We start from the raw sequence: 22,266 nt of genomic DNA on the forward strand, positions 1-22,266 counted from the left end.
AAGAGTCGGGCGACTTAACTGACTGAGCTACCCAGGTGCCCCATGTCATCTGTTTTGATGTAAAATTGAACAAACTAACCACCATAGTCTCTTCTAACATGATCAGATCCGGTGGTCATAGCTGTAGCTCTTGGGCCTCTCAAGAAAGCTGTCCTACCTATTGGGTGGTCCACATTTGGGCACTGTCTGTACTGTGATGGTATTTGCTGGTAGGGAGGAATATAAAGGATAGGATCAACCCATCAGTCTCTGTACTGGAAATTCAGGTTTTTCTTCTCTGTTGATGTCAAGCTTTAACCTGTTTGAAGAGCATTATTATTTCCCCCTATTTCTCCTTTTCCTTGTCAAGAGCTATGTTGCTTGAAACTGAATCTTTTTTTTTTTTTAAGATTTTATTAATTTATTTGAGAGAGAGAGATCACAAACCAGTTGGGGAGAGTAGAGGGAGAAGCAGACTCTCCGCTGAACAGGGAACCCGGGATCGTGACCTGAGCTGAAGGTAGACTAAGGCTTAACCGACTAAGCCACCCAGGTGCCCCTGAAACCAAATCTTGATAGGCATTTTCATCTTTATCACTCTTTATGGGAAGTAACTGTGATTTAAAGGAACCACAGTGAGAGGCCCATCCTCAGTATGGCAAGTAAGATATGCCCTAGGTGAGAAGTCCGTGGGGCAATCCACTTGAAATGTGGCGCCCAGAATTCCATAAACCTGAGCTTTGGGGTCTGATGCAAAGCCATCACCTCTGACCCCACTGAATGGTCCAAATTGATTACCAGTCTTGCCATGATGGTTGCAGTTGCCTAGGTGCAGTTTGAGGACAGGTGGACCCCTGAGATGAGGACTCTAGTAAATGTCCTCGGGAACCCCGAGGAAGCTCAAGTAGCCATCAGGCTCTTCTTCATGGTGGGTTTAGTGACCAAGCTGAACATGTATGAATTGGAGACTACACTGCTTTTGTTCTTAAGGTTTCTTTGTTTATAAAATGGAAGGACAGGTAATTTAGTTTCAGGTAAGTTAGCAGACCAACTGAAATTTTAATAAAGCAAGCTCTAGGAAAAGGGATGAAGATGCAGTTGGAAAATTGAAGTCATGCTTTCATGATCCATACCTCAACTCTGGTGCTTCTCTCCTGGAATTTCCCAAAGTTGATTTGTCGTAATCTTGCCATTTGTATTATCTTTATATGGTTCTGATTATGCTTGGTATGTGCCAGCTATTTGGAGAGTGATATTTTTCCTTATTTCTGTTGGTTCCTATCAAGTGTTAAATAGCTTAAACTGATTTTTAGTATTTCCAGAATAGTCATCATCTTCTTCTTTGTATGGCTCTCAGAAGTGGATATGAATTAAGTATTTTAGCCAGTGACGAGAAAGCCTTCCACAGTGTGGTTTATTAGAATAGGTACACTGACCCTGAAGGCAGGCAACATGAAGATCACATAGGGTGGGTTTCGCCCTCTGGGAGGACTTAGAAACAAAATAGAAATATTACACCAGTTCATAAATTAGTAAAGACCTTACATCATCTATCTATTCGCCAAGCCCTTTAGAGGTTGAAGGCAATGTTAAGTGTGTCCTTGGGGTTGAAGGTGTGAGAAACTAACTATGGGAGTGATTTGTTCAGACTGGGTAGATGGAAGAGAGTGGCCATGTATCCTCCCTGCATCCAGGCTTTGACGAGGGGTCTGCTCCAGTGGCCTGCAGGAAAGCAACATATTACCAGTTGGTGACGGGAGCTTGACCTGAACAGAAGGCCGTTCTTGTCTCTTAATGATATCTGCAAGAACATAGTAAAATTCTGATGCTTTGAAAACATTTTGCATAATTGACCATCATACATTTCATAGGATTTGGTCCTTGTGACAGGGGTTGAGGAAGGTTCGTGAACACTCTTCTGTTTACAGCCTCTTCCTGATCATCCCGGAGGGCTGATTGCAGATGGGCTGGGCCCTGTCTGGTGCGTAAATCACTAACAGCTCGGAGCAAGCAGGAGGCCTTCCAGCTGATCTCAGCAAGGCTTGTAATAACCTCCTCTCCCAATCATACCTTCAAAGTGGCACAAGGATTCAAGCTTTGGCCTTGCAGGGGAAGCCCTTTTCCAGTCAGGATTCTTCTGCCTATCCCAGTTGTGGAATTAATGCCCCACAGCCAAAGCTAGACCCACTGAGGGCTGAGGCACAAGCATGGCCTGCTCAGCGCAGCATGGGAAAACAGAGGTGGCAAAGCTGGACACCAGCAAGGTTCTGGGCCAGGAAGACTTAATCCACCAAATGTGGAAACCGTGGCCCCAAACTAAACCCAGAAGGAGGCAGGCAAAAGGCTTGGGAGCATCTGCACATTATGTGGCCCCAGGCTGGTTTTCGTGCTCTAGTTACCAGACTGAATAAGCTAAACTTCCATATGTTAAGAAGGACTCAGGCCTAGCTCTGACTTGTCTCTCTGATTTCAGCTCTTACCTTGTAAATACTAAGCCTGCAAGTGGAGGTAGCTATTATATTGTTACCCGCTTGGAGGTTGCCCAAGGAATTTCTCCTAGGACTGAATTGCTTCTACCGTTAATGCCAGAGGCATGGAAGCCACTGATGGCCTTGGGTCAGGGTGTCCCAGGTCAAAAGCAGAAGCAGTTTGCTGGATCTTATTGAAAAACAGCCCCCAAAGAGTTGAGCTTTTCTGGGATTTCCCTTCACTTGCAAGATGCAAGTTTGTCTAATAGATGTACAACTTGATTAAGTGCCAATACATCACAGATGCAATTATATTTAAGAACAAGCTACTTCTTCTAATCTCACTGCCATCACTGATTAATTAGACACTTTGAACTATGCCCAACTGTTTGAAAGCTGTGAAAAATACAACCTGCATAGTTAAATTTTCTGCACAAGCCTATTTCCCCATTTGTGCCTGTATTCTTTTTTTAAACCTTTTAAAAAACCATTCTTTAAACATAATATGTATTTATACATGTTTCCAAACACACAATCTGGCTATTTCCTTATCATGGTTAGAAATCCTTCCATGATTGGCCAAGAAATACTACTCACGCAGTAAATGAAATAAAGTATGTGAGAGACCTGTTGAATAATATAGACTTACCTTCAGATTGTTGCTGCCACTGGTCACACTTTCAAGATTTTTGTTTTTAATTTTTAAGTCTTGCATGAATACCTCAGAAAAGTTTTTTGCCATTATTTTTAGTGGTATCTTTTTATTGAGGTTTTAAAATATTTTTGCACTTACCAGGAGTGGGGTGGGGGCAGGGTGGTAACAGGGTATAGAAACGTTCTTATTTTATGGCATGTAATTATTAGCTATATATCTGGCACCATGCTGTGCTAGTAGTTTCTAGTCTTTTCTGTTGTAGAGCTGTCTCTTAAAGCAAATGAGCATTGAAAGACCTAATCCACACATGAAGAAGCCCAGGGAGACTCTGAAATTGGCCCTGGGTGACTGACATGGTGGGGTACGCTAGATTTGCAGGCCGGGGCATCCGAACATGCTAAAGAAGATCAGTTTGAATGTTTATGTATTTCTCTATCTCTGGCTCTAACTTCCATCACTAGCGCATTCATATTCATGCAGGGCCTTGAACTCTGAAGCCTGCTCAGCTAAATCTCCATGGTCCTCACTCCCTTGAAGCCACTTGTGTTTTGGGCCATCTTTCCTTCTTTCGATGTAGTGTCCCAAAGGGGGACAAGTAACATTTCTTCCCATTTTTGAGGAAATATTTGATTTTGACCATACCTTTATTATATACGCATATCCCTTCCAACTCCCTAATCTTCATCCTGAATTCCAAACCAGATTTTGCCCTTTTCCAGAAAAGCCAAACTTAATCAGGATCTCCACCACTAGATCTCTCCCTCTTTATTGAGGAAACTATCCACCCCTCTCTACGCCAGATTGTTCATGATGAACGTGTAGAAAGTGGAACCCAGTTGAAAAGCTTTAGGTAATTATGCAATCCTGATTTTTATTGACTTTTTCTCTCACCCTCGTAGGTAACAGCTTGCCTGATTGCTGTGGCTAAAACAGACCATGAAGTTCAAGTGCGCAGAGCTGCTGTCCACGTGATTGTGCTGCTGCTTCGGGGCCTCAGCCAGAAAGCTACTGAGGTAAGTCAGTTCCTTACCATTTGCAGCTTCCCTACCTTTTTGGTTTTTATCTGTTTATCAGTCTTCTTTTCATCAAGGCAGCCTCAGCTCTTTTCCCTGGATGGATGCCTGAGATGAATCCATCAGCAGAGATTTTATTTTGTAGCAGGAATACTGTTTGCATCTTTAGTGAGAGTCCCTATTTCCTCTGTAGCAGTAGGCAAACTATACATTAACCGCTGCAGGAACACCAGAGCACAGGTTTCTAGGTTGCCACTCTGAGTCCTGGCGTTCTTCTCAGAGGGGCGATTTCCAGGTGAGCTAACGGGAGCACACTAAGCCTGCCTCTGTAGCCTGAACTTTAGTGACTTGTCTTCCTGACTCATTTCATTGTTCAAGCTGCATCACTGAAGGTCCTCATGTAAATGTTTCCTTTCTAGCTGTGAATTCAATCCCAGAGATTTTAGTTCCTGCAGAAATTGAACTTTTTTCCTCCTCCAAGTGGGTCTGGCTGGATTTTTCCCCAGTGTATGGCCCATACGGGAAGAAAGTATATATATCCATGTGTGTGCTAAGAATGAGTGACCTCTAAATTAATTTTCCTCTTGATTTTAATGGAAACTCATTCCCAGTTGAGTTTATAGAGAGAGTTTACATTAATAATTTACTTTCTGGCATCCACATTGCTCATCTGTGGCTGGCACATGAGTATTTAACTGTCAGTGAAGCCGTTAGAAGAATGTTTGTTTTGTCAGACCTACAGGCTTTACTCATGATAGAATTGTGCCATGTCAAGTGCCTGACACCATTTTTGCAAGCATGGACTCATGAGTTATCCCCTAGCTATTATCTACGACCTTGATGGTGGTGGGGACACACAGATCACAACTCTGTAACGCAGATTAATTAAATAAATTGCTATCGTATACACACTGCCCTTGATGAGAATCTGCTCTACAACAAGGAACTAAGAAAGTGTTTTTCATCCATCCTCATGATCTACAAAACTCTTGGAGCATCTGGGTGGCTCAGTCGGTTAAGCATCCGACTCTTGAGCTTAGCTCAGGTCTTAATCTCAGGGTCTGGATCTTAGGTTCGTGAGTTAGACCCCTAGTTGGGCTCCACACTGGGCGTGGAGCCTACTTTAAAAAAAAAAAAAAAAGATCTAGAGGCGCCTGGGTAGCTCAGTCGTTAAGCATCTGCCTTCGGCTCAGGGCGTGATCCCAGAGTCCTGGGATCAAGCCCCACATCAGGCTCCTCCACTGGGAGAATGCTTCTTCCTCTCCCACTCCCCCTGCCTGTGTTCCCTCTCTCGCTGGCTGTCTCTCTCTCTGTCAAATAAATAAATAAAATCTTTAAAAAAAAAAAAAGATCTACAAAACTCTTGCCCAATACCCCATGGTTATGTAAGTTGTTAACAATAGGGGAAACTGGCTAAGGGTTATACAGGAATTCTCCATGCTGTCTTTACAACTTGTCTGTAAATCTAAAGTTATTTCAAAATAAAATTTTAGTTTAAAATATGAGTTATAACACTATTAAAATAAATCTATAAAACTCTAGTTGTGGGCTGCGGCAACCAGCACATCCCGGTGCTTCTCACTACTCACTGTTTCCTGTGGCCGGCACAGCCCTCATTGGGCTGTAGGCAGTGCCCGGATGACGGCCGGCCCTGCTCTGCTGTGGGCACCGTGGCACCGGGTGCTCCACACTGCTATGCCAGGCAGCATGGGATAAAACGCCGCCCTGGAGCACCAAGGTCACCTCCGCAGGATGAGGGAGTAGTGGGTCCAGGTGGGGCTGCTTGCTGTGCCCCGGCCTGCAGCCTATCTGCATATTCCACCACCACCACTCCCACCACCCCCAGCTTTCTTCTGCTCTTCACTCATAGAAGTTGTCAGGCAAATTTTTCACCTGCAAGTGACTGCACATCTTCTACCAAGACTCTGGGTGTGATTAGATGTCCTGAGATGTGCTTTTATATGGGTTTCCAACTTCCAGCTATGATTGGTACAAGATTTGGGAAGGTCTGACCCTGGGGTTTTATTGAGTGATTGTCCTTGATTTCTTGGGCTTTGGCTTCACCGACAAACCAAGACCACGTCACTTTTCCATATTTGAGCAGGCAAGCATTGTGGAGGCACTTTTGCAGCATCTGGGGCTCCAGAACCACAGGACCAACCTTTTGTCTCATGATGACAGAGATATCATTGCTCAAGAGGTGCTCTATAGGTTCAAGCAGGACCGATCTGGTCGGCTTGCCATGAAGAATCTCTGGCTGTCAAATGGAGGTATATTTCCTGAGACTCACCATCCTCTCCTTCTCCAAAAGCTTCTCAAAAACGGAGGCATGCTGTCACCCCTTCACATGATTGATGAACTTCTTTGTACTCTCCCAAAGTCTCACCCCAGTCTTTGGGCCATACACGCAATGCTCTGAGAGTGAGCTGTGGGCCATGTGAGCAGCGATACCCAACAATGACAGAATTTAGTTACCGTCAGTCTCTTACACTACATCAGCCAGAGAAGGTTTAGAAGACGCCAGATGGGAGCTCTTGCTTCTGTAACTGTTCCCATTCATTTTATCTATGGGCCATTGGATCCCATGAATCTCTACCCAGAGTTTTGGGAGCTGTGTAGGAAAACCTTCCGATTCTGGATGACCACATTAGTCACTATCCACAGCTAGAGGATCCCATGGGCTTCTTCAGTACATATGTGACCTCATCAACTCCTTCTGAGCTGGAAAGAGTAACTTCCCTGTGTTACCTCCCCTGCTCCCTTATGTTGTGTATTCCACTTAGGAAGAAATGCCCCAAAGAGGTCCTGGCCACCAAACACTATTCTGTCGCAAAAGTGCACCTGACTCACATGGGTAGGCAGCATGTAGTTAAAAGCCTGCAGAAGCTCTGGCTAAGGATGACCTAACAGTCCACCTCCCATTCTTCTCACACTGGAGTGAGTGTATGGACTTGCCTCTGTCTTGGTGCCTCTGATGAGTGCTACTTCTCACACAGACAGACAGACATTCTCAAAAGTCTTTTGAACACTTCTGTGGACTCTTCTGAAATATTTAGAAATACTAATTTCTGGCCCGTCCTTGGTTGGAATCTTATGGTAAAGAATGAGGAGAGGGTGTCTCCATACCTGTCCTTGAATGGCTTTAAGATACATGCTTTTAAAGTTCTCTAAGCAACACAGCTTCAAGTGAGAGTGAGTCTCCCTTGTCATAACTTTGGATTTCGTTTCATTAGCTGCTTTTGATTATAGACATTTTGTTAAACTAGTTTTTGATTTGAATAATGCAGTATTCTAAGTATACTTTAAGACTATGATTTATCTACACATACTATATGTATTTTATAAGGGTATTAAACCAGCAGATACTCTGGCAGAGTAGTGAACCTTTTAAGCATGTTTAATTTCTGAATAAATTGGATTAAATCCAAACTATTTACAGAATTTCCTAAAATCACAGGATATTAAGGACTAGTAGCATCTGTGCCAGAGATTTACTGTTATTAGCTAATTCTAACAGCAAATAACAGTCTGACTCTTCATATCTCAGTGATTAGAAGCATGTCCATCCTGAGCTGTAGAGGAGGGGATCGTTGTATAGTCCAAGTTACCGTTCTAAATATACACTGATTCCTTTTATGACAATTGCTTAACTTCTCATTGGTTGTTTCAGAGAGGCTTCCTCATATAGCTCAGTAATCCCTGTACTTTACAGATAGGAAAGTTCCAGAAACTTTCAGAACAAATACTGAAAGGCCTATGAGCAAATGGTGCTGAATATTTCTTTTTCTTGCTTTTTTTTTTTTTTTTAAAGTAGGTGCCATACCCATTGAGGAACCCAGTTCAGGGCTTGAACTCACTACCCTGAGGTCAAGACCTGAACTGAGATCAAGAGTTGGACGCTTAACTGACTGGGGTACCCAGGCGCCCCATTGAACATTTTTTTTTATTTTTTTTATTTTTTTATTTATTTTTTTTTTTTAAAGATTTTATTTATTTATTTGACAGAGAGAGAGCACAAGCAGGGTGAGTGGCAAGCAGAGGGAGAGGAAGAAGCAGGCTCATAGCGGAGGAGCCCGATGTGGGGCTCGATCCCAGAACACCGGGATCACGCCCTGAGCCGAAGGCAGACGCTTTAACGACTGCGCTACCCAGGCGCCCCATGAACATTTTTTTTTAAAGCCACAGTTTCAATTGCCTTAGTCAAAACAGGATCATTAAGTGATTTTTAAAAAGATTTTATTTATTTATTTGACAGAGAGAGAGCACAAGCAGGGTGAGTGGCAAGCAGAGGGAGAGGAAGAAGCAGGCTCCCCCCTGAGCCGGGAGCCCAACAACGTGGGGGGATTGATCCCAGGACTCTGGGATCATGGCCTGAGCCCAAGGCAGACGCTTAACCAACTAAGCCACCCAGGGGCCCCGATTAAGTGATTATTTTAAATTACTTTTTTTTTTATTAGCGACTTCAGGTATAACAACTGAAACAGGAATAAATGTTTATTTTCTATTAATAAAAATGAATTTTGACAAAAGTGGCAAAAAACCCTCTATAAGTGCACACACCCTTAGTGAGTGAGAGAGAGAGTGTGCATGTGTGTGTTCGCACAGCAAAATATCTGGTTAGTAAAGTGAGAGAATAGAAACTCTATCCAGATTTCTCACATCTGTGTGTAGCCAATGAAAGCAACAGTCCTGGTCTCACCAGTGCTAAAATAATTTGTGGCCATGGAAGATTATCATCACTTTCAAAAAACCGTGTGAATGGAAAACCTCTCTCCTGTTCTCCAAACCAGCTCTATCTTGCACTCACTTAAATTTATAAATTGTGCTTACTCAGTGAATAAAGAAAAGGAAATGGGATGGGATAAATGTATGATTCCTCTTCCTGGTGCATCCTTAAGACCAGGTGTATTAAATCTTGTAATCGTAGGTGTGATTATAATCAGCGGCACTTTAATGAGAAACGGAGATCACCACAAAGCTTTCAATCTGGGATTTATCTTTTCTGCTGTTTTGCCCCCAGGAACAGCTGAAATAAAATGCCACTTTGTTGATGAAGTCGTGTGTGTGTGTGTGTGTGTGTGTGTATGTGTGTGTGTGTGTGTGTACGTGCGCACGTGTGCGTGTGGTGTTTCCCTTCTAATCACCATTTCTGAAGTTATGGAGTGCCAAAAGATAATGCCAGGTTTCAGTAAATTTTCTCTTGGTGGTAGATATGCCCGCCAAGGACCTCTGTGGTTCTGGCAGCTTGGAAAGGAGGCAGAGAGTCCAGTAAGAGGTGGGTGTTCAGAGGCGATCAGGAGATAGATTGGGATCAGAAAGGAAGACATCACCACCCCCACTCATTTGAAAGTAGCCAGAATCTTGTGCAATCAGCACAATATCCACACTGGAGGGAGATACTGCATTCACTCTCTTACTGAAACTTATTTTCTCTGCTTAGCCTTGTTTTGGCTGTTAACTGTTAATTTATCCCCATGATAGCCTGAAGCCCAGGAGAAGCCAGAAGCAACTCCCTTTTAACCCATTCTACCTTACTGTTACTGAAAATTAAATTTACTGGGAGTATGCAGGGGAGGAGGTGTGTTTAGACCTGTCCCTTCTGTTGGCCTCAGAGTTAAGAACAGCCCTCCTCAACATGGAGAGGGTTACGTAACCTGAGCAACAGATTGGAAAAAATTGTGCCTAAGTATCCAGATCTTCCCAGGTTTTTGCAAAGTGGCTTGTTTAAGTATTGTAGGTGTTTAAAACATCCATTTTCATAAATTCATTCCAAAGACAATAATGAATAATTGGGGCAGTAATGGTTGAATAATAGTCTACCAGGCAGGCCGTCCTTCAGATAACAACTGTAAGTTCTGGATATACTGTAGTAAGCAGCTACCTTGAGACACTGGAGAGTGTGCAACTGTAGGCAGATTCTCACGGGGAGTCTCTGCTCAGAGCAGAAGCACTGGACAGTTTCCATTTTCTTGGCTTTTAACTCAGGGACAAGTCTATTTGGGAACGGATGCAATACAAGAGGGGCGCTGGTAGAGATATCATAGTCTTTCTAGCCTGGGGAACCAGGACACTGAATCTGGGGAAACCACAGCTCCAGGACAGAGAAGGGAAATCCTGGAATGGACAGATCCAAAGAAAGGTGTCGCAAATTCTGTCTGCCTACAGGTAGAACTGACCCCTGAACCGAGCAAGTTAAGTGCCCGCTTTAAAAAAAAAAAAAAAGCAGAAACCAGTAATTGGAGAAGAACAAAATCTAGGGTCTTCTTAATTTAACATTCATAATGTCTGGGATATAGTCCAAAATAACTCAATATATGAAAAGCCAGAAAAATGGAAGTATTCTCAATAGAAAGGAAAATCAACTGAGATCAACCCCAAGATAATCCTGATATTGGGATTTTAAAGCAGCTATTATAATTATCCTTAATGATGTAGAAGAGAAAAATGCCTACAATCAATAAAAAGATAGAAATCTCAGCAAATATTATGTAAGACTGAGAATCACTGAACTCTACCTTTGAAACTAATAATACACTATATGTTAATTAATTGAATTTAAATAAATAATAATTCTAAAAATAAAAAAAGAAATCTCAAAGAAAAAAATAGAGATGATAAAAAAAAAAAAGAGCCAAATGGAAGTTCTAGAACTGAAAACTACAATACCTGAATTTGAATTCCTGAATGGAATTAAAAGCAGATAGAACAATAGAGATGATCGAATAGGAAGAAGAGAGAGAGAAAAAAAAGATTTAAAAAGTAAGTGATCTGGAGTGACCAGATGCTCTCAGAAACCTAAACCTGTATTACCCCTAGGAGCCATGGTTCAGTATCCACTAATTCAGTGTTCATGGCAACTTTATAGAACACAGCTACCATGAATAATGAGAATTGGCTGTAGACAATAGGGAAAAAAAAAGTTGATGATCTTGGGGCGCCTGGGTGGCACAGCGGTTAAGCGTCTGCCTTCGGCTCAGGGCATGATCCCGGTGTTCTGGGTTCGAGCCCCACATCAGGCTCCTCTGCTATGAGCCTGCTTCTTCCTCTCCCACTCCCCCTGCTTGTGTTCCCTCTCTCGCTGGCTGTCTCTGTCTCTGTCAAATAAATAAATAAAATCTTTAAAAAAAAAAAAGTTGATGATCTTAAAAAAAGAATGAGTGATTTGGGACTGACTATAGTTCTAGATTTATTTAGATGACTACTACTACAGTCCTCTACATAGTTTACAGAAAGCTGACTTCTTGGAAGAACCGTGAAGTACTTGAGAACTTTGCACATGGGTTTACAGTAACTAAATGTGGCAGCAATTTATGCGACTCTTGATCTTGGGGTTGTGAGTTCAAGCCCCACAATGGGTATAGAGATTACTGAAAAATAAAATCATGTATGTATGTATGTATGTATGTATGTATGAGGAGGGGCAGAGGGAGAGGACTCAGAGAATCCCAGGCAGACTCCCCGCTGAGCATGGAGCCTGACGCAGGGCTCAATCCCACTCCCCACTGAGCGTGGAGCTTGACGCAGGGCTCAATCCCACGACCCTGAGATCATGACCTCAGCAGAAACCAAGAGTTGGAGGCTTAACCAGTGGAGCCAGTCAGGCTCCCCTGAAGATTTTATTAAGTCTCCAACTCCTGATCTCAGCTCAGGTGTTGATCTAGGGGTTGTGAGTTCAAGTCCCGCATTGGGCTCCACACTGGGCGTGGAGCCTACTTAAATAAAATAAAATAAAATAAAATAAAATAAAATAAAATAAAATAAAATAAAATAAAATAAATAAAATAAAATAAATAAAATAAAATAAAATCTTTTTAAAAAGTGCCAGCATTTTATATTGAAACTTTCTCCCTTGCTTTTTAATATTAAAAAGTAATTCCTAGAGCATAGCTTTTCTTCCTTATATTCACTCATTTTAGGTAAAAAAACAGTCTATACTATGTCTAGTAGAAGATAAGTAGCTTTAGGATTCATTCCTTCAAGATGATAACAAGTCTTAACACCAGGTCCTGTCTTCAAAAATAAGCAAGCCCTGGAAACATCTTCAGGGAGATGAGTTTGGATTAATTATTAACTGATGGCTGAGTCAGGTTCTGAGCTAAACCCAGGCCTCCCCTCAGGAATGATTTTGAATTCCTTCTTTGAGTCCAGTGATGGACTCTGATGACAGAAGCCTCTTCCTGATAACATTATGAATAGTGGTTTCACTAACGTTTGTGTATTTGGAGATTACTCTCCTAGTTCTTTGTCAGAGAGAAGGCAAACCCTGACTTAAAAGAAAAAGAAAAGAAATGGCTCACGTATGATGTTAGGCATTTTTGGTGACAGCAGTTACCCATGGTCCATCCAGAAGACTGAGTGCGTGAGTCCCAGGTTCACCTTGTTTTCCTGTCTGTCCAGAGCGAGAACTGGGACCGGAGGAGGACATGACGCTTAATCTCTGACACAGCACGAATGGCAAGTTATAAGTAAATGGACACATGGAATGGAAACTTTCCTTCCTTTTATTGGTTTTGTTCTATCCTGAAAGTTGTTTTGACAACATTTGGTGTGGTTTTTGTGCTGTGAGTACAGTAAACGGGCCCAGTTTCCTCCCAGAGCTAGTTTCACACACTGCTCTTTTTAACAGCTCCAAGGCCCTGTGTGAGGAGTAAATGAAAAGAACATTTATATAAACATGACTGGGATCCAGGTAGTAATTATTCCCCTATAAACTTTGAAAAAGGGCTTGGAAGAGAGAGCCCTTCCAGGACTGAAATTAAAGAGCCTCTTCCCTTCCTGGGAGCGTTAAGCTCCGGCCGGTGGACCAGGGCGGCAGTTCTGTTGATCATCTGCTACTGGCCAGGGCCTGGCTGTTTACAGTGTTGGTATTATTCATAAAAGACATTTAATAAGAATTCAGCATTCGTTGGACACTGTTCACAGTGTCAAGAGAGACAGAGGCTTAGAGGGACTTTCAAATAAGTCCTAGGTTTATAAATAGTCTCTTCCCCCCAAACTCTTCCTTCTTTTCCCTCAGACAATGGAGATGCTGCCGCTCCATTTCAGTCTTAGAAGAAAAGATCCACTCAGGCTCTGTAGTCGTTTCCTGGGGCTGCCTAACAAAGAACTGACAGTAGAACTTTACTGTCTCTTAGTTCTGGAGGCTAGAAGGCCAAACGCAAAGTATTGATGGGGCCATGCACCCTCTGAAACCTGTAGGGAAGTTCCTCCTTGCCTCTCGCTGCCTCCCGGTGCTTGGCCGGCAGTCTTCTGCGTTTATTGGCTTGGTGCCGCATAGCTCCAGTCTCTCCCTTTGTCATCACATGTGTTCTCCCCGTGTGTCTCTGTCTTCATGTGGCTTCCTTCTTCCTTTCTGGAGTAGGGCCCCCCTCCTCCAGTATGACCTTAACTAGTCACATCACAAAAACTGTTTCCAAATGAGATCACATTCTGAGGTACTGGGGGTTAGGACCTCACTTATCTTTCAGGAGTGGGGACACACTATTCAACCCGTAATGGGCCCCTAGGATTCCATAGTCCTTTGTCTTTTGTGCTTATGCTTCTCCACCTGTGCATTATTGCTGCATCTTGAGAAGCCTGTTCTGTGTGGGCTGTCTCTTCTCTGTCACACTCTTCCTTTTTCTCCTCTCTCTCCTTTAAGTGTCTGTACCACATACTCTAGCCTCAGGAAGACAAGAGAAGCAGTGTTTCTGACATGCTTACCTTGAAAGAACTTAATTCTGACACTTGAGTAGAGAGAATAAGGAGGCACATGGAGTGTTTTTTGGACTCTTGGACTTGGTGCAAGTTCTGGTCTTAGTGCAAATCTCTTAACCTCTCTGAACCTCATTTACACACCAGTCCTATCCTCCTGACACAGATGTGGCAAGAATTAGATGGGATGACATGTGAAACTCTGCAAACTGTAAAGCGTTGTCAATATAGAAGATAACAGTGAGGATGATGACTCCTCATCGTTGGTGCTGGGGGGATTGTTGGGACTACTGTCATCATCCCCACCACTGCTACTACTGCATCCTGAGATTTGCTGGGGTTTTGAATGATTTTTTTTAAACCCACCAAAGATAATTTTATATTCAATCTGAATGAATAGGCAGTTTATTTCATGGCTGGAACTTCTAGAACCTTACACTTTATCGTGCCAGGTCACACCATCAGTTATCTCAGGTTTTAGAAGACAGTCTTTATTACATAGACTCCAGCCTTCCGACTCCATGCGAGGACCTTATGATTGCATATGCCACCTTGTTCTTCCTCATGGATACCAACTGGACTGGAGAACACAGAAGAACCTAGATGCTTTGTAGTTATTGAACCAGAGGACTTAACCTGTGTTCGGACATGATTTGACCTCCAACAGTATTGTTTTCTCCCTTTCTTCCCTATCACTATGAAGCAGCGAATGTAGTACGACAAATAATACTGCTTATTTTTTTTTTAATTTTTCACTTATTTGAGAGAGAGAGAACACAGCAGGGGGAGTGGGAGAGGGAGAAGAAGACTCCCCCACTGAGAAGGGAGCCCGATGTAGGGCTCAATCCCAGGACCCTGGGATCATGACCTGAGCTGAAGGTAGACATTTAACTGACCGAGCCACTCAGGCGCCTCTGAACCTCTTATTTTTTAGAGAAAGAGCAAATTAAGGGAACACGGCTGGCGTAATCGGTAGAGCATGTAACTCTTGATATCAGGGAGGGGAATTCGAACCCTACATTGGATGCAGAGTTTACTTAAAATAAAATAGGTATGCCTGGGTAGCCCAGTCAGTTGAGCAACCAACTCTTGATTTCGGCTCAGGTCATGATCTCAGGGTCATGAGGTCAAGCCCCATTTCAGTGTCCACACTCAGTGGGGAGTCTGCTTGAGATTCTGTCTCTCCCTCTCCCTCTAGCCCTCCCCCCCCTTTCTCTCTGTCTCGCAGGCGCCTGCATGCTCTCTCTCAAATAAATAAATAAATATTTTTTTAAAAAAGAAAAGAAAAAGAAAGAGCAAATAAAGATTATTTTAAAGCAAATAATTACGCTAGTAGTGGATGAAAATATCCATTAAGCAGTCACCTGTTTCTTTCCCATGCTGAGAATATTTAAAGTAACATTTTAGTTAATCGACTGGAGACTTGTACCAAGTTCCCGTTCCCATTCAGCCATCTACTTTTTCTGTAAATAGCAAAGTTCTCATCACTTCTCTGCGGCAAGGGGTTGCCAAAAAAACTGTGATGATTTTTTACACCTGTTATGTATATTTAGAAGCTTGTCTTATTCTGTTAAAGCCCAATATAATTTGCTGTCTTTTCCTTCCTAAGACCCAGTCAGACCAGAAGCACAACTTCTCAAATGTTCATTCCCACACATTAACAACCAAATGTTTAGTCATTAATGAATGCTTGTTTGTCCAAGGATCTCTACTGTCTGTCAAATACAAGATTTGTCTATGGGATGGCAACTCAGAAGTCATACCCTTAAACCGCTGAGTTAAAGAGGATTTACAGCTAGATAACCTGGATAGCGTCTGGGGCGTTTTTCAGGAGCGTATTTGTCCCAGGGTCTGAGCCAGCGTCTGGGAGAGTAGGGCTGGAAGGTGTCAGGAGAGAGTGGTGCCAGGCTGGAGTCAGAGCCAACCTAAGGGAAGCTGTACAGGAGAAAGTCAAGGCCAAGTCCAGGCAGATAAAGCCACTTCCGCCACGCCGCTGCTGCTGACCTAAAGGGAGGTAAATGAGTGTGCTGTGTTCATTGATAGCACAGTAGCCCCATTCCCCCTCATTTTATATTTTTTTCCTCATGTAATTTCTTAAATTGAGGTATAACTCATATCTATAAAATTCACCCTTTCAAAGTATGCAGTTCAGGGGCGCCTAGCTGGCTCAGTTGGAAGAGCATGCGACTCTTGATCTCGGGGTTGTGAGTTGAAGCTCCACACTGGGTATAGAGATTACTTAAAAATAAATAAGGGGACACCTGGGTGGCTGAGTTGGTTAAGCGTCTGACTTCGGTTCAGGTCATGATCTCAGGTCCTGGGATGGAGTCCCACGTCAGGCTCCACACTCAGCAGGGAGTCTGTTTGTCCCTCTGCTCCTCCCTCTGCTTGTGCACGTACACGCTCTCTCTCTTTTTGTCTGTCTCTCAAATAAATAAAACCTTTTAAAATAAATAAATATTTTTAAAAAGCTTAAAGTGTGCAATTCAGGGTTTTTAGTATATTCATAAAATTGCTCAAACACCACTACTATCTAATTCCAGGGCATTTTCATTACCCCCCAAAAGAAGCCCTGTAGCCATGAGCAGTCACTCCTCCCCATTCCCCACCTTCCCCAACTCTGGCCACCACAGACCTACTTACTATCTATGGATTTGCCTTTTCTAGACATTTCATATAAAAGAAATCACATACCATATGACCTTTTGTGTTTGGCTCCTTTCACTTACCATAATGCAGTCAAGGTTCATCCATATTGTAGCCTTGTATCGGGATTGCATAACTTTTTATGGATGAATAATATTCCATTGTGTGAGTATACCATGTTTGCTTATCCATTCATCAGTTGATGGACTTTTGGGTTATTTCCACTATTTGGCTGTTTTAAATAACATTGCCATGAATATCTGTGTACACGTTTTTGCACAAACGTATGTTTTCATTCTCATGGGTGTATGTCTAGAAGTGGAATTGTTGGGTCACATGGTGACTCTGTGTTTAACTTTTTGAGGAACTGCCAGACTGTTTTCCAGCTGTGTCATTTCTCATTCTCACCAGCAATGTATGAAGGTTCCAAATGCCTCACATTCTCGTTAATACTTGTTATTGTCTATCATTTACAAGGATTATCACCATCCTAGTGGGTGTGAAGTGGTGTAGTTTAAATTTGTATTTTCCTCGTGGCTCAAGGTGTTGAGCATTGTTTCATGAGTTTATTAGCCATTTGTATATCTTCTTTGAAGAAATGTCAATGCAGAATCTTTGCCCATTTTTTTAATTGGGTTACTCATCTTTTTATTATTAACATATTTGTTTTTTAATTTTGATTTTTGTATCCAAAAATGTTATTCACAGTTTTATAAAACTTAATTCAAAGATCCATAGCCTATCCTCCTTTCTTACCCTCCATTCTCACTTCCCATCAGCAATTATTTTCAATTTGATTATGTTTTTTTAAATGTTTACTTCCATATTTCCAAATAGCATGCTTACACTGCTATTTCTTGATTCTTCACCCCACTTATTGACTTCCTGTTAGAACTAACATGTGAAAGTGGGATTCACTCTGTGATTATGTTCCTGCAATGGAGAAAACTGACCTGCAGTGAGACAGAAGGAAGCAGCATAGTGGCTTAGACTTAGAAGGTAGACTCTAGAGCTAGAATGTCTGGGATTGAATCCCAGCTTTACACCTTACTGGCAGCGAGACCCTACACAAGTTAGCTGACATCTGTGTGCCTCAATTTCCTCATCTGTAAAATGGGGATAATAATAGTACCACTTTATTGGGTTGTTTTTTAAAATTAAATGACCTTAGTTATGTAAAGCATTTAGAATCTATACATTCTATGTATTAGTTATCATTTAGTATATATTATTTAGTATATATTAGTTATTATTATTATTAACATGCTCCTCACAAACATATGCATTCTCCTTCCGCATTTTCCCTATATAGTTACATTACAGTTTTTGCTGTATTAGCATTTAGTGTTTATGTTATCACGACTGTAACTGTTATCCACAGCTGAGCCATATAATATACTATGATTACATTTCCTTTCTTGCATGAATCTTGGCTTTCTCTGAAGTTAATAAATGTCTCAGGTTTACATTTGTTACTGTAATGTGAACCTATTACCACTTTATCCCTCATGCTAAATGTTCATAAATCTCTTCAAAGATTCAAACCTATTGAGTACTCTAACAGTTTCGTCTTCTGAGAGACATATCTCCTACACCCTTCCACTCACTTGTTCTTATCTGGACTAGTTACTTTCTAAGCTTACTGCAAGATTTAAGAACACAGCACTTAAAAGTTAATGATGCCCTTTGTGCATGGGTGATACTTATGGACTGGTGAACTTTATAGGAGGAGGACGATCTGGCCAAGTCTTTTCATCAGGAGACTTCCTTTCATTGGTAGACTCCAAGACTATTTTGAAGTCTTTTCTTTGGAGCTGGTCAGAGAAGAATCATCTGGTCTCCTACCTAGAGGATATGAGCCTGGCTGCCGGGATTCTGGAAGATGAGTGGAAGAAGGAGGATGGTGGTCTTACCATTTAGTATGTAGACTTTCACTTAATCCTTGTGTTTTCAACATGGTAGCCTCATACTTCTCGGTACCCGATGGCCATCTATCCAGAGTCTCGCTGGTTGGATCCTCTGGGTAAAACTCCAAGATTCTACTGTGGTTGGGGAAGGGGAGTCGCCCGGGTACCAGACCACCTGATTATTACTCAGACTTCCAACCAGGGCTTCTCTTCACCTCCATTTTAAGAGGTATTACCCATCAACTGCAGAACTTTTTTGAGTTTGTGTTAGGCTTGCTTCTGGATTTAGTGAATCAATTTATCATCCAAACTTAGACACTTCTGAGAGCAAAAGAGGACACTTAATAATTATGTAAGTGCAGCAGATATAAAACTTACTAACCTGGGCAAATCAGAATGATGACCCTAGAATTCATCCAACTGCTTTCTAGCATCTAAACTTTTGTTGCTATTGCCTTGTTAGTGCTTTTTGTCCTGATAACTTAATGCCCTTTTGTATCCCTTTACTGTCATGTTAGTGGGGTTCCAGGAAAAAGCAATAGTGTACACATGTGTTCGGTCCATCAGCTTTCAGATGGCAGCCTCCATTCTTCCTTCTTTATAGATGAAGAAAGTAGGTATGGAGGATATATGTGACTACAGTCAGAACTCTTTGGGTTTTAAGCAACAGAAACCTAGTCTGAACTAGTTTAAGCAAAGAGAACTTTTTAGCCTACCACATCCAAAGAAGGGCTGAACAGTCACGTTGAGGGAAAAGCTGGGATGGAGCTGTTTATCAGTGACTCCTAGAATCAGCAATGGAAATGTTTCATTTCTTGTCTCTGCTTCTTCTGTATTTCACCTTTGTTCTTTTGCACTAAAGTCCAGCTTTCCTCCTGTGGCAGCAATATGACCACTGACAGTGGCCCAGTGTTGCTCTTACATCCAACACTCAGAGATTCCCTCCTTGGCCCCAAATGCAAAAGTTGCAGGGAAGAAACTTAATGCTCCAGCTAAGATCAGATGCCCATCCCCAAATCAACTTGGCTGGGCCAGGTGGGGTATGTGGAAATGCTGTTTTGTGTAAAACCATGTTCAGCCTCCACTATACCCATCTGTGAGGAAAGAGGTGGGGGTCAGTGCCGAGGAGTGGGGGACAGTCCCGTAGCTTTCCTCGATAGTAACTTGGCCAGATCCATGTGACAGTAATGATGGATTTGAGAAATAGAGCTGCAAAGATTACAACTTAGTACCTTACTGTGACTGCTAAAATATCAATGTTCAACCTTTTCTAGTGATAACATAAGTGACAGTTTGGAAGCCCTGACATTTAAGACTGCTCTCTTTCTGCCTCTTCTGCATAATCATTTACATAGATCTACATATGTTAGAACTAGGTTTGTCTTCCTCCTCTGCATCAGACTTACACTATTTTATTTTCTGTAGCATAGCCTATTCCATACACTTCTTATCTGATCTAAAAAGGCCAAGAATAAAGTATTATCATTCAAACTCAGATTTTTTTAAATGCTCTTTATTTTTTTAAAGTATTATTTTAATTAACATATAATGTATTATTTGTTTCAGGGGTACAGATCTGTGATTCATCAGTCTTACACAATACAGAGCACTCACCACAACACATACCCTCCCCAGTGTCCATCACCCAGCCACCCCATCTCCCTACCCCCTTCCCCTCCCCTCCAGCAACCGTGTTTGTTTTCTGAGTTAAGAGTCTCTTATGGTTTGTCTCCCTCTCTGGTTTCGTCTTGTTTCATTTTTTCCCTCTCTTTCCCTATGATCCTTTGCCTTGTTTCTTAAATTCCACATGTCAGTGAGATCATATGATAATTGTCTTTCTCTGATAGACTTATTTTGCTTAGCATAATACCCTCTAGTTCCATCCACGTCGTTGCAAATGGCAAGATTTCGTTTTTTGATGGCTGTGTAATATTCCACTGTATATATATACCACATCTTCTTTATCCATTCATCTGTCGGACATCTGGGTTCTTTCCATAGTTTGGCTATTGTGGACATTGCTGCTATAAACATTGGGGTGAGGGTGCCCCTTTGGATCAGTACATTGTATCTTTGGGGTAAATACCCAGTAGTGCAATTGCTGGGTCGTAGGGTAGCTTGATTTTCAACTTTTTGAGGAATGTCCATACTGTTTTCCAGAGTGGCTGCACCAGCTTGCATTCCCACCAACAGTGTAGGAGGGTACCCCCTTCTCTGCATCCTCGCCAACATCTGTTGTTTCCCGACTTGTTAATTTTAGCCATTTTGACTGGTGTGAGGTGGTAACTCATTGTGGTTTTGATTTGTATTTCCCTGATGCCGAGTGACGTGCGGCACTTTTTCATGTGTCTTTTGGCCATTTGGATGTCTTCTTTGCAGAAATGTCTGTTCATGTCTTCTGCCCATTTCTTGATTGGATTATTTGTTCTTTGGGTGTTGAGAATTTTAGAATGTTAAAGGTGGAAGAGACCTTAGAGACTATTTAACTTGTATTTCACAAAAATTTCCCTTGGCGTATTAACCTTATGAGTTGCTCCTCTGACATAAGGTATTCATTGTTAAATAAGTTTGGAAGATGCTGCATCTGACTATATTATTTTTCTTTTGGCGATTGGGTACATGTTAACCTATTAAAGGGTCGGAGAAGGCCTGCAGCAGAGAAAACTAACAATTTCCTCAACTCATTTACCAAGGAACCCTTTCTTCATTATAAGCATGCCAAGTAATAATGTTCCATGGAACATACTTTGGGAAATAACCCAACTGTCTTATTTTATGAATGAGGAAAGAAAGTTCATGAAGAGACAAGTGGTTATAAGTTTCCAAAGCTTATGCCAGGAAGAACTGGCACTCATTTCCAGTTATTCCTGGTAACTTAGCTTATATTGGCCAAGCGCTAGTCAAAGGATAACATCTCCTCCTCTTCCTTCTACTTAATTCACTCATTCACCTGGAACAAGGTTCGGCTTATTCTCCAGGGTGTCTTAGGTGACATCATAAAGAAAGCACAAGTTAAGCACCAAATTTGGAATAGCTCCTGTCAGCTCCCTTTCTCTATATCAGACCCAACACACTTTTATTATGACAAATTATTATAACATATTTTGGTGTTTCCCCTTTATTCTCCTGAAATGAAATTTATAGCTTCTTGACCTACATGTATATTTTAAAAATCAATATAATGTCCTATTATAATATAAAGAAGGAATCAAAGGATAGTTGTTTATACTAAAATAACATATTTTAATACATAAATGTCTAGGCCAGCTCTAAGATACAATGAACTATTTGGTTGCTCTTATATGTAGACTCATCATGAATGTAACACCTACAAATATAAAATCATACATCTGTCTTACACTAGCAGCTCAGCAGTACATTGTAGAGCTTGATTTTCCAAAAGAGTAAACTACTCTGTATAAAATTCTAAACAAACGAAAATATTATCTTCTCTTAGTTTATATGGTAGTTGAAATCCTGAAAAATTCAGTGTATTTTGAAACTCTAAAAATACTTTGAGCATTTGCTATGTGATAGCACTTATATCTAAGTGCTTTCCATTAATTAGTTCACTTAATCTTCATTATCCATTTAGGTGTGATTAATATCCCCCATTTTACACATGAGGAAACTAAGACAGAAAAGAGAAGTAACTTAACTGACAACTAGTTGGTAACAGAGCAGAGGTAGAGAAACCAGGCAGCACAGCTCTAGGACTCGATGTTCAGTGACTGTCATCTGAAGGACTCAGAAACCAAGTCACTCGGGCATTTTCTGCACAGATCATGACTAACAGAAGGCTGCTTCAGATCCTGGAAATGTGATACCCAAAAGGAAAATGGGCCAGACTACCTCCTGACAGCTTATTTACTGTCTGCCCTGGAGAAGGATGAAACAGTGAGAGG

General features: G+C 41.7%; 2 protein-coding genes and 1 pseudogene across 3 annotated transcripts in view; 2 read left to right on the forward strand and 1 right to left on the reverse strand.

Moving 5' to 3' along the window:
* The window catches only part of TANGO6 (transport and golgi organization 6 homolog), a 176,946-nt gene that overhangs the window by 139,536 nt on the left and 15,144 nt on the right, over positions 1–22,266 (forward strand). For both annotated transcript variants that reach the window (XM_040633505.1, XM_040633506.1), the window contains exon 17: positions 4,002–4,115. In XM_040633505.1, the coding sequence (XP_040489439.1) occupies positions 4,002–4,115 (114 nt within the window). The remainder of the gene's footprint in view (positions 1–4,001; positions 4,116–22,266) is intronic.
* CHTF8 (chromosome transmission fidelity factor 8) overlaps positions 1,119–22,266 on the reverse strand; it is a 73,006-nt gene continuing 51,858 nt past the window's right edge. The window contains exon 5 of the mRNA XM_040633510.1: positions 1,119–1,701. Coding sequence (XP_040489444.1) covers positions 1,569–1,701 — 133 coding nt within the window. The 3' untranslated portion in view covers positions 1,119–1,568. The remainder of the gene's footprint in view (positions 1,702–22,266) is intronic.
* LOC103673693 lies at positions 5,865–8,023 on the forward strand (annotated as a pseudogene).

This window comes from Ursus maritimus, unplaced genomic scaffold, assembly GCF_017311325.1.
Source record: "Ursus maritimus isolate PB19 unplaced genomic scaffold, ASM1731132v1 scaffold_19, whole genome shotgun sequence".
Classification (NCBI taxonomy): Eukaryota; Metazoa; Chordata; class Mammalia; order Carnivora; family Ursidae; genus Ursus; species Ursus maritimus.